The following is a 13,065-nucleotide window of genomic DNA, read 5'->3' on the forward strand; positions in this document are numbered from 1 at the left end:
TCTATAAGTGAGGCAACAGTGATGGGCTTGAAGACGACAAATCATTTACTCGCCGTGGGATGCCGAGCAAATCCCCTCATCTTTCCTCTTTTGGAAAGGGATGATGCCTGCCATCCACCTCATAGGACATTGTGATGAATACACGAGATAATGTAGGTAAAGTGTCTTCCACCATGTCTACTTTGTAATATAAAGTAAGTGGTAGGTATTATAAAAAATAATGTCTATAATCAACCAGGAAAATAACCTTAAGGGATGTAGAATTATCCATTTAAAAACAGCCTCTCAAAATACAGTGACTTTAAGTGGGAACCTATGTGAATGAGCCTTATAAGCACTCTTTTATCAATATGAATTCAGTAGTAATGGATAATCATTTGGCATTTGTTATCCACAGATCGGTTTTCTCAGTTATTTCACATATCTGTCTAATTTTGCTAACAAGATTATAAACTTGAGGGTGTGTGTATAACCACTTTGCTTTGGGATAATGAATAACCTGCACCTGAAAGGTATTAAAACACATGACTGACTGGGTCACTGATTCTTAGGGGAAAATAATAAATTAATTTTAAACCACAGAAAAGTAAAAATGCAACCTAATTCCTTCTTTCCACAGAAAAATACATGGAAGAAATGAAAGTCACCCCTGATTTAAAAAATTCTTTAAAAAAAATTTTTTTTTTTAAGATTTTACTTATTTGACAGAGAGAGACACAGCGAGAGAGAGAACACAAGCGGGGGGAGTGGGAGAGGAAGAAGCAGGCTCCCCAGGACCCTGGGATCATGACCTGAGCCGAAGGCAGATGCCTAATGACTGAGCCACCCAGGCGCCCCTAAACAAAAATTCTTGACTTTGCTTTAATAAATGTAATCAACTTCAACACCAGGTCAAGGCCAATTAAAAGGGAAGCAAGGAGGAGAGGGGAAAGGGAGAGGCAGAAAGGCAGGTGGGGAAGAAAGGAGGAAGACTGTGGTCTCTCAGATCTAAATCCACCCTTCTCTGTCCTGCTTTGTGATACTGGAGCCAGACCTTACTCAGTTATCCTTTGCCACCCAGCTTATGCTGGAAGGACACTGCAAGGCCAGAGCATCAGGAAGCAGTTTCTCTTCCTGCTTCTGGTGTGGTTTTTTTGACGTGGAAGGCCCAGTTTTGTTCTACCCAAACTTTCTGGCAAGTTTCTCTGCAACCCAGCAGGTCTCTCTGGACGAGTTCTGCCCACACCTTTTGCAAAGTTTCTTCACCACCCTCAAGCTGTGTGTGTTCTTGTGGCAGTCATATCCTCTACAAAGAGGTCCAAATTTTATAAGCCTTGGGTGGCGGGCCCTCCTCCAAATTTTAATTTCTTCCTTGTTCACTCTTCCTTAGTCTGGAGGGAGTACCTGCTTTCTGCATTGGCTACTTTGGGACCCTCCAGAATCTTCTTATGCACCTTTTAGAGTTAACCATCTTTTCCTAGTTAATGCTTCTCACTATTAAATTTTCCCTGTCCACATTACTGGGTGTGGTTTCTTTCACCTGGCTGGACCTTAATTGATGCAAGGATTAGGGAAAAAGACACTGAGAAGGAAAGGACAGAGAGAGAGAGACAAAGAGAACGAGGCTTGTCGGGTTCCAAAGCAGCTATGAAGCTCTTTCAACAAAACTCTAGACAGGATACACCAGCACTATACCTATAAAGTCACCTTGCTTGCAGTTATTATTAAGGTGGTGGGGATGGTAGTGGGAGCCAAGATAACCATGTCTACGTCGAGGGCAGCGGCCGCCACGCTGCTGCTGCGGGAGGGTCCCTAGCATGTGCTCGATCAGGCAGTACAGTGGTCATCTGCGAACAAAACTGCCAAAGCACCAGCCCCAATCAACCACCGTGAAGTGGCGTCAGTGTAAAAACAAATGCTTACATTTTTAATTTGCTTTTGACTAAAGCAAAACTCGTAGAAGAAACCTTCTTTTTGTCTATATTATCTAATCTAAATAAAACCAGAAATATGCTAAATAACTAAATCACAATGGCATCCTTTTAATAACAAGAAAGTAAGAATTACATACATATAGTTACCTAATAAAGCTCTTAAAAGCAGCAGACTGCGGGTTGATGCAGAGAGGCACTCTGTTTCCTTTCTGCTGTTCCAAAATGAACTGGTGAATAATTTCTGTGGACAAAACAAACATCATACAATCCATGCCAATCTGCAGGCCTGGGAACAGTGGATTCTCAGCTAACTGGCCAGCATCTGAACAGCATTTCCTACTAGTTTAGTTAGATCAAACACACAGATCATGTATCAGGCAGGATCCAGTGGAACTTTCCTGAAACCAAAATGACAGTGGCTGCTAAACACAGGCAACCTCCATACCCCGCTGACCAAGTGGTGTTATATGGGTTTGAAACTCCATCCGTGGGAGGAGTAAAATGGTCTATAAATTTGAGGGTGATTCCACAGAGTTGGCATTATGAATGAATCTTCTAGGTTGCTGGTAATTATTGCTCTTTTGAAAATCACTGAAAAAAAACCCTGCAGTTGTTTAGGCACATAGTTTTGGCTGTTTACCTCAGGGACTACTCTTCTAAAACGTCCTAAAATGTCTAAAATCATTCAGAATTTTGGATGTCATTAACCTCCATCCCCACCCCAATAGGAGATCGTGTCAGGGAATTTTATGAGTAGACTATCAGAAATTCCCCTCTCTTGTGACCATTCAAGGAATGATTCCCTCAGTGGGTGTTTATATCCTTTGTATAATTTGCATGTTTATATATAAAAAAGTCCAATATGTTTCATTCAGTGAAATCACACTGAGTGAATACATATTATCTACTTTGAGTCACACTCACTAAATAAGTCAGCTTGAAAAGCTCCTCTGCCTGACCTTCCACTGTATGTAACATTAAATCAGTGTTTTTATAACACACATAGCTTTCTTGGCATATATGCCCTGGACAAAAAGCTATATGCAAGGTTGTAAAATAAACATATGGAGGAACTTTGGTCACCATCTAGATTCAGCTTTTCACAGCCACATAATGGAAAATGTTATTATTCATCCTGCCTGGCCGAGGGCCAAAAAAGATACTCACCTTTAACCTGTCGAACAGAACTGAGGTTCTTCTCAAAAGTGTCATCAAATTTGGGATTGGTGATGGGCTCAAAGTCACTGGTATAAACTCTTCCAGTAGAGGTGGAAAAGCAACATTTACACATACACGTGTGATATCGTAGTCGCCCTTCATCTAGGTAGGGGTGGGCTAAGGCATCCTTAGCGGATATTCTTTTGGACTGAAATCAAATTTAGAGACCAGCACATCAACACTACAGATAAACATGACTGTCCACACAGGATCTTTCATAAGACACAGTAACTGCTTTTCACAGCTTATCCTTAGTCTGTAGTGTATCTTGTATGAAGAGGAATGTCTGAATGTAGAGGCAGGTAATGCAGCAGCAGAGGGAGTATATAATGCAGGACAACCAACCACCAGACACCACCAGAAAGCACTTAGACGTGACTGCTAAGATCCTGAAGAGTTCCTACCTTGAAATAGATATATGCATGGTCAAAAAATGGCAAATACCATGACATTTAAATATGCAATGCTTTGGAGGGGTAAGTTTACATTTTAAATAACAGTTATATTTTCTAAATATGTTTCAGCATTTGGTAGAGATGTGATCACAGTGGCAATTTTACAAACTTTTATTCTCTTAGAATGCCAACTGAACTTAGGGCAAAAGCCTATGGGTAACTGCTCGGGTTAGGCAGCAGATAAGGTCTGAATGCCATGTTTTGACAGCCAGCACCATCCGAATATCGGTGGCCTGTGGTTTTCTAGCACTTCAGATCAGAATACTTAATGTAGTAGTTTCAGGTTTACATAAATCATAAACTCATTTCTCCATTAAAAAAAAATCTGCTCGGGGCGCCTGGGTGGCTCAGTTGTTAAGCGTCTGCCTTAGGCTCAGGTCATGATCCCAGGGTCCTGGGATCGAGCCCCACATCCGGCTCCCTGCTCTGCAGGAAGCCTGCTTCTCCCTCTCCCCCTCCCCCTGCTTGTGTTCCCTCTCTCGCTGTGTCTCCCTCTGCCAAATAAATAAATAAAATCTTAAAAAAAAAAAATCTGCTCCTCTTTTTAGCTTAGTGGACATATAAGTACATTTTAAAGTATTTAAGGATGGACTCAGTACGAGTAGAACAAGAATGGACACTCTGCCCCTTTTCCAGTATAATCAAGCACTTCACATAACACAATTAAAAACAAAACCATTTGGTACTCAAACCAAAAATAACTGGATCATCCTGACTGGTTCTAGTCCCCCAAATAACAAAATGTTAAATATTTCCCATAAACCTGGTTTCCCTAAAAACACTTTTATCTCAGGGCGCCTGGGTGGCTCAGATGGTTAAGCGTCTGCCTTCGGCTCAGGTCATGATCCCGGTGTCCTGGGATCGAGCCCCACATCAGGCTCCCTGCTCAGCGGGGAGTCTGCTTCTCCCTCTCCCTCTGCCTGCCGCTTCCCCTGCTTGTGCTCTCTCTTTCTAATAAAAAATAAAAAATCTTTAAAAAAAACAAAACAAAACAAAAAAACACTTTAATTTTTTGCTATGCTGATGTTAAAAGGCATGTCATGACTTTTCAGGATATGATAATCACAAAAGAAAGCTGCTGTTTATCCACCATGAACAGATGACTGTAAACTTGACAACCTTGGTTTTGTTTCTTTCACTACCTGTCATATGGTATATCTGGTGATCCAACCCTTCTGAAGCCTGACTCGCTGGCACTCTTAGAAGTAAGCTTCTTCTTTTTTTTCTAAATGGGTCCAGCTATTCCTGGAGGTTCCACTGGGATAAAGGTCTATTATCAGAACCAAAGGAAACAAGCTGGCTGACAGTACATTTTGCCTGGGACTGGGCCCCTTGGAGTCCTCAGTGCCTCTGGCCGGTCTCATGTGAGGGACAGAGCTCCTTGGCTTTTGCACACTACAGCTGGGTCTTAGACAAGTCTATTTCTGTTTCTGATTGAGCATGGCCAATCGTGAACACACTGGTGGCAGCAGTGGTTGAATCTGGATTTTAAGTTTATCATCTGACCATTAAGTCATTTCTGTCAGGTGGCAGATGTGAGAAATTGGGTCTCTCTCAGAACCTGGTTTTCCTGTTAGTTTTTTTGTCTGTGGATTCTGATATTTCCTAAAATTCTAGAATGCAGGGTTGAAAAGATTTTGGTGTTATCCCAACTACTAATAGCAAGCTCTGTGTTTGTTCATTCTGTGTGCACCAACATGGGGTCCTCTAAAGTACCTTACCTAAGAGAAGCCTTTGAACAAAAAGTAAATCAAATCCCTAGCATGCAATCAATGATCAACTTTCATTTTTCTAAACAAATTAATGTCTCTTTAGAACTTCTGAAACAAGGCTAAAGAAAGAAGACTGTCATTTTGTAATGGGTATGAACACTGAAAAGAAAAACTGCCTTACTAAATTGAGAAAGAGATCACAAAATTACTCAGATTTTCAATAATGTTCTTTGGAAGGACCTAGTGGTGCTTAATTATGTCCTATATATATATACACACATATGCACATATATGTGTGTGTGTGTGTATATATATATGTTTTAAGATTTATTTATTTGAGAGAGCCAGAATGCATGCATGTGTGAGTGCAAGTTGGGAGAGGGGCAGAGAGAGAGGGAGAAGCAGACTCCCTGCCTGAGCGGGGGAGCCCAACACTGGGCTTGATCCCAGGACCTGAGCCAAAACCAAGAGTCAGACATGCAACTGACTGAGCCACCCAGGTGCCCCATGTCATATATATTCTTAATTACATATTGTACATACCTTGTTTAACTGATCAACATTTATAATAGATGTGGATACTTGTTTCTTGGATTTTGTTGCTTTATCAGAGTTGGCTCTTTTAGTTTTGAAGAACTGATAAAACTTTCCATTTTACAAATAAAAAATATTTCTAAGCAAACACATTGATGTACTTTGTATACTCCTGAAGGGAGTTAATATATCATGTTATGAGATCTCTTAAAAAGCAAATGGAGCAAACTCCTGTTCTAACTGGCTTTTAGAACCAATCAACACATTAAAGACATTTACAAAGAAATGAAAAGATTTTTTTTTTAAAGATTTTATTTATTTATTTGACAGAGACTGCAAGAGAGGGAACACAAGCAGGCGGAGTGGGAGAGGGAGAAGCAGGCTTCCCGCTGAGCAGGGAGCCTGATGCGGGGCTCAATCCCAGGACCCTGGGATCATGACCTGAGCCAAAGGCAGACGCTTAACGACTGAGCCACCCAGTCGCCCCTGAAAAGATTTTTAAAACATTATTCTTCCTTAAGTATTAAATATGTTGGCTATTTAGAAATTTTTCCTTGCTAAAGTTGTAACTCATAGGGGCGCCTGGGTGGCTCAGTCGGTTAAGCATCTGACTCTTGATTTCGGCTTGGGTCATGATCTCAGGGTCCTGGGATTGAGCCCTGCGTCAGGCTCTGCACTCAGTGTGGAGTCTGCTTGTCCTTCTTCCTCTGCTCCTCCCCCTGCTCTCTTTCTGTCTCTGTCTCTCTCAAATAAATAAATAAATAAAATCTTAAAAAAAAAAAACTGTAACTCAAAGATTAAATAAAGCTTTAACCATGAATTAAAATAATACTCTTGGTTAGTAGGTTACAGAGTAAAAAGCAAAATATTTCTCTTAACTTAAAAGTTTTAATATCTGGTATATAATTGTATAAGATAAAGAGGTCATGTGATATTACTATGCAAGGTGACTCTGGACAAATCAGCCTGAGTTAATAGTTATAAAAATTTTAAAATATCTCTGTTTTCTTTCTGATTTTACTGCCATGTACAAATAATGCCACCACAATATTCTGTAAGTTTTGGGTTTGTTTTCCCACAAAAAGCCTAATCATTTTGAATTTAGTTTTTTTTCTACTGATTTTGCTGGTCAGATAAACTAATATCCCTTTGTATAAGATTACAGAATTACAAAATTATGTGTTCAACTACATTAGATGAATGATAATAGGTAATGTGTTTCTAAAAATAAATCAGTTTTAGAATGCTACAATTATAAGGACTTAATTTGTCAACTTAAATTTTAATCTGATTCTTAGTTAAACATTAAAACCTTGGTAATAATTAATTTGAGTTAATAAACAGTCTTTGGATACCTGGACAACATAATTTTAATATACAAAGGCTCTTCATTAATACATTATAGAGGAGCCATCAATAAACAGTTAAAAAAGATATGCAAATATCTTTGGGTAAAGTAATATGTATTTTTGTAAAGAGTATAAAAGAATATGTGATGATAGGAAGATGTATATGCAAAATAATAGATATATGTTTGGCAAGAGGAAAAAAAGCGAATAATTTTGTCTAACTTCCTCATAATTATTGTTGTGCTTTAAAAATATATTGCTTGTAACTATTCACTGCATTTAGATAAATTAAAGTCTCTGGAGGTTTGTTTAATGCCTTCACTACTTGAGTTAATAGTTAATTACATCTTTATAAACTGATTATTTATTACATCCCATCCTTTCTAATACTATTGATAGTGTTACAATAAAAGAACCAGAGCCCTTTAAACTTATCCTCTAGTGGTTTCTGCTTTCTCCTTATATTTGCCTAAAGGCTTCTACTACAAGCTAAGGAATTAAATTTTCCATGAGAAACGTCACAAGAACCTCAGTAAAGGACTGTTACACCAGGTACTCCTGACTACTGAATTCAGGATACAAACTTACGGGTATAGCTGATATTAGCAGCACAGACAACCATCACCTAGACTAAACCAAGTAACTGAGCCAGGATTTCCAGGAATGTGTCAGTCCAGGAGCAGACATGTGGCAGGAGACTGCTTAACCCAAGATCAATAAAGTAATTAAATAATTATCTCAGACTAACTGGACTAAATTAACTCAGACTAACTGATTTAATTATGGTTAATGTTCTATTTTTAATGGATATTTTTTAAAAACCTCATTTCTTTCTTCTTAATGTATCGCTAGCCTTCAATTTAACAGGTTAAATCAGAATGAAACAGTCTTTAAAAATGGTATCTATTTCTAATTGAACCCTCAGAATTGGAAAGAAAAGAATCCTTAATATCAGTCAGAAACTAAAAAAGCATCAGGCCAATTTAAAATGATTCTGTAAATAAATAACAATATATATTGGTTGGCCTTGTCCTATAAGACAATGATAAAAATGGGTAAATATTACATGGGGTGCCTTAATGGAATTCTTTTTTTTAAATGACCATGTAGTTATTTGCATAGGTCCAATAAGAATCTATCCTCCATTTTTTTTTGAACCAGATAAATCTTACCTCCTTCTTATAGATAAATCTAATGTGTAACTATGAGCACACCAAAAGTTTCGTTTTAATTAGGTGTGACAACCCCACTCTTAAGGAAAAAGGACATTTCATGTGTAGAACTGATGTCTAAAAAGCCTCTCAAGCTTGGTATCCACTCTATGGCTTAGGAATTCCAGCCTTAGGGTTGTAAAGATTATGAACTCCTGGCAGGTCAGGATCATTAGTAATCATGGGATCTCAGAGAAATAGGGCACCTTATAGCTGTAACTATTGCAAGTAAAAGTTGGTACAGGTGAATCACATGGTTCTTTGTCCCTCATCTTAACAGAATAAAGAGAGTAACATATTTCTGACACATAAAAGTAAAATTTAACCTCAGGGCCTTTATAATATCCTCTAGAGGCAGACAGAAATGACCTCTAAAGCCTGAAGTTCATGAGGTTCTAATTTTGTTAACCACAAAAGATACATTAAAAATATGTAAAAGGTCTTTATGTACTAACATCTCCTGTTGTATACATAGTTTAGCTATGTAGATAAACTTGCCAAATAAAACAAAAAATCAAACTAATGACACTAAATCACTAGCTCACTGAGCAAGTAATGTAGTTGAAACAGTCCTTAATGGTAGGAGCTTGACCACAAGGAGGGTATGGAAACAAGAAGCGCCACTCTGTTTTGCTTCCCATATCATGAGGCACCTCACATGCTGAAGCAAACAAATGGAAACCAAAAAATAAACACCAAATGAACAAAAAATTCACTCTGTCCCGAGATGTAGCTGTTTTCTCATTATGAACATACCAATGTAAACTTCATAAATGGTATTTCTGCGGCTTTTTTCCCCTTTAAATACCTGTTGTGTTTTGTACTTGAGGACTTCCTTGTACTCTCGGCAAGTAAGATGTTCTTTTCTAAATGTTTTCATTTTTGAGTCTTCTTTGGCAATAGTTACCAGCACAGAGATGAATAATAAATAGTCTTTGGATGAACAGATAAATGAAGACCTAAACTTTGTCTCAGAAGAGTCAAGTCTAGAAATGGCATTTGATAAGGCTACCATCTCAACCACCAAATGAGTAAACAGTTCCTTATGCAATGTAATGGGCAGATTTTTCCCCAAGAATGTTAAAATTCTTTTCTCCTGATTTACCTTGGTGTCAAACTCTTTTTTCAAATCCTGAGAGAAATAAAGATGGTATAGTTCCCTATTTCTCTTCATCTAGATGTTTATGTGTTAATAATCAAACTTCTGTGCAATGAGCGAGCATGATGATACACATGAAACAGGACTGAAGTTTATTTTTGAAAAGTCATTCTTTACATTGCTCAGCTATTTAAAGCCAGGATGTTTTTCTTAGAACACATGTATTTTTAATTCATTAAAACAATATAAAAATAAACACTACTTACTGGATCAAAGACCAACATCCTGCAAAGGAGATGAACAGCTTCATGTGTAGCCTGGCTAGACAGGGTATAAAGTACAGGAAGAGATGGCTGTAAAAAATAAAGAATTAAAATATGTGAGTCTTGTGTATATAGATATGGAATACAGCCAATTTATTACAAGTATCAAGCTAAGATGTGTGCACATACATCTAACTTCAAAGGGAATGGGTATTCCCCTCATTAACCTATCTTCATAAGCAGCAACTGTCACTGACTTCCAGTAGAATATTTTATATTTCAGGATTACCTATTATAGGTTAGCTCACAAAGGAGCCTACAAAAAATGAAAGCTAATCCTGTAAATATGGTACTGCTTTTAGCCTTATACCTTATACCTTCCCTTCAGGCAAGAAGGGAAGACCAAACATGCCTGGAAGTGGGAGGCAAAAATATTTAAAACCATAGGCACATGCAAAGTCAAGCACGGAAACTGTGCAAAGGAAGTATGTGAACTCTGTCTTACAGGTCTGCCTACTTCCAACAAAGCCACATAGTAAAACCCAATAAGAATAGCAGCAAGGTGTCTCAGAATCATCAGGAGAGAATTATTCACCTTATAGAAGTTTTCTGTAGGATCAAGGACAAACAGAGATAAGATGAGATGAGGGCTCTAATTCACTAACTGATTAGATAAATCAACACGTCAGAATCCCAGTATCCTTAAGCACAGAAGGAGGTGGTTGGGCTAAATGATCTTTGAAGTTCACTTTAGTTCTAAAATTGTATGAAACTTGATAGGATTATGACAGATAAAAAGCATTATGTGCATAGAACCCATTCACAATTGGCACTCAAATATTTGTTTGCAGATAGAGAAGTTATTTCTTGTTAAAAATATGTAAGTCTATGGTAGCCCTGAAATTATCTGTATTAGTCAAGGAGTGGCGTGTGGAGAGTGTGGAGAAGAGATCTTAATTTACAACTTAATTTACATATTTTCCCTAAGAATTTCTTTATTGTGTAAAATGAAGTAATTTGATATTTCTTAAAGATTCTGATTCTTGGGGCACCTGGATGGCTCAGTCATTAAGCATCTGCCTTCAGCTCAGGTCATGATCCCAGGGTCCTGGGATCGAGCCCCTCACTGGGCTCCCTGCTCTGAGGGAAGCCTGCTTCTCCCTCTCCCACTCCCCCTGCTTGTGTTCCCTTTCTCTGTCAAATAAATAAATAAAATCTTTAAAAAAAAAAAAAAGAAGATTCTGATTCTTGGTTTGACTGCAAATAGCTGGTCTTTTTCAATGGCTTATGCAGGTTGGCAGCCAAATTCCAGCCAATTCTTACTGACCAAAATCTCACCATAAGCAATTCTTTCCTTTCCACTTTTTTTAAAAATAATTTTTAAGATTTTATTTTTTAGTAATCTCTACACCACCATGGGGCTCAAGCCCACAAACGGGAAGTCAAGAGTCGCATGCTCCACTGACTGAGCCAGCCAGGAAACCCTCTTTTCTAAGTGAATCCAGGCTTAATCCTATTTTTGTAGTGGAGGTGTGTTATAGCTTAGGGACAAGAACATTGGGATGAGCACTGAACAAGTGGGTTCCAACTCTAACTTTGCCATCACTAGAGTCAGGTCAATCACTAGAACCTCAGCTTTCTCATCTATTAGACTGTACTGGCACAGACCAGCCTAACGACCCAAAGCACTGCTAATCATCGACCATCCACCAAATGCCAGGGTCTGGGCTAGGTGTTGGAGCAACAAAGATGAATATCGGGTCTTGGATGGGCAAGGAAAACATATGAACAAACAGTTCTAGAGGATGGAGAATAGAGGACGAATTAGAAGGCAAAATTTGTTAAGACATGAGGACAACTGGATACGTGAGGAGCTTGTGAAAATCAAATGAGTGGATGTTAAGGCAACCTGAAATTTTACACCCTCTCCCATCTTATCTTTCTTTATAGAATTACACCCTAACAAACACACTAATAGTAAAGCTAAGTTTCACCACAGCCTGGAACTGCCAGTCATCTTATATTTTCTCCTTTTCTGCGTTTCTGTGTTGCACGTTAAGAAGGGGCACAGGGGCGCCTGGGTGGCTCAGTCGGTTAAGCGTCTGCCTTCAGCTCAGGTCATGATCCCAGGGTCCTGGGATCGAGCCCCGCATTGGGCTCCCTGCTCCGTGGGAAGCCTGCTTCTCCCTCTCCACTCCCCCTGCTTGTGTTCCCTCTCTCACTGTGTCTCTGTCAAATAAATAAATTAAAAAATCTTAAAAAAAAAAAAAAAAATAAGGGGCACAGAGAAAAAGAAGTCAGTTCAGTTATGCCAACACTTCTCCAGAAAGATAACCACTAATAATTTAGTTCCTAGCACTGGCTCCACAGGAAAGATACAATACTAGAGATGCCAAATGTCTAATTCCATTTTCTTCCCCTCTAATTCACCAGCCATTTTGGTTGAAACCAGTTGGGCACAAAGTATCAGAACTAAATAAGAAGTTTATATTTCTCATCAAGTGTAACCGAATCAATCTGAATAAAAGAAAAAACAGAATGCTTAGAAATATGCCCTAAATATTTCATTTGGAAAAAGTTTTTGTCAATTCCCCCAACATTCACACCCATTACTTTTTCCCCTTTAAGACACATTGGTCCATTTTCTGTTGGTTCTGCAAGTTTATAAGCCACTTAGCAATGTAGAAGTGAGTGGGTGCCAGTGCTGAATCACAAGGACAGGAAGGGTTATAAAGAGTACTCCATTAATGACTATGATTAACTGCCAGAGAAATGAAGCAAGGATGAGCTTCTGGGCCTGGGTGAGGGGCCCTAAATGATATGTCACAATCATCATAAGCCAAGTGCAGAGTGCTGGTCACCACAATAGAGTTGGCTAGGCTGGCTTGGCTGTGAGAGTCCTGTCCTGTAAGTTTTCAGCTAGCGGCAAAAAAGCTGTGATCATCAGTCAGCAATGCTAATTAAGTATGCACAATGTGCAGTGCACTATATAGTGAACACTCTGGGGTTATATAAAAGAAATCCCGACCTGAAAAACAGTTTGAATTGAATGAACTCTCTAACATAATCTATTAAATGTAAGATATGGTTCCTGTCAGGATACAGAACTATTTTCACTTTAGCAAAAATATCACATGTATTTCTGTTGCAATTAGTTGGAACAATTTGAGGAAAAAGGAAAATCTAAACCTTATAAGAGATGAACAGAAGGACTAAGGGCCGATAACAGACTTTTCAATCCTACCAATAGGTCAGTGCCTCAGTAAGTATCTACTTTGTTTTCCTTTTTTAAATTTTTAAAATTTTTAATC

General features: G+C 38.5%; 1 protein-coding gene across 1 annotated transcript in view; it reads right to left on the reverse strand.

Annotated features, from left to right (window-relative positions):
• Nucleotides 1-13,065, reverse strand: part of NLK (nemo like kinase) — a 174,214-nt gene that overhangs the window by 1,991 nt on the left and 159,158 nt on the right. The window contains exons 8-10 of the mRNA XM_036122542.2: nucleotides 9,758-9,844; nucleotides 3,081-3,279; nucleotides 2,061-2,154 (exon numbers count right to left, since the gene is read on the reverse strand). Of these exons, the coding sequence (XP_035978435.1) occupies nucleotides 2,061-2,154; nucleotides 3,081-3,279; nucleotides 9,758-9,844 (380 nt within the window). The remainder of the gene's footprint in view (nucleotides 1-2,060; nucleotides 2,155-3,080; nucleotides 3,280-9,757; nucleotides 9,845-13,065) is intronic.

Source organism: Halichoerus grypus, chromosome 2 (assembly GCF_964656455.1).
Source record: "Halichoerus grypus chromosome 2, mHalGry1.hap1.1, whole genome shotgun sequence".
Taxonomy (NCBI): domain Eukaryota; kingdom Metazoa; phylum Chordata; class Mammalia; order Carnivora; family Phocidae; genus Halichoerus; species Halichoerus grypus.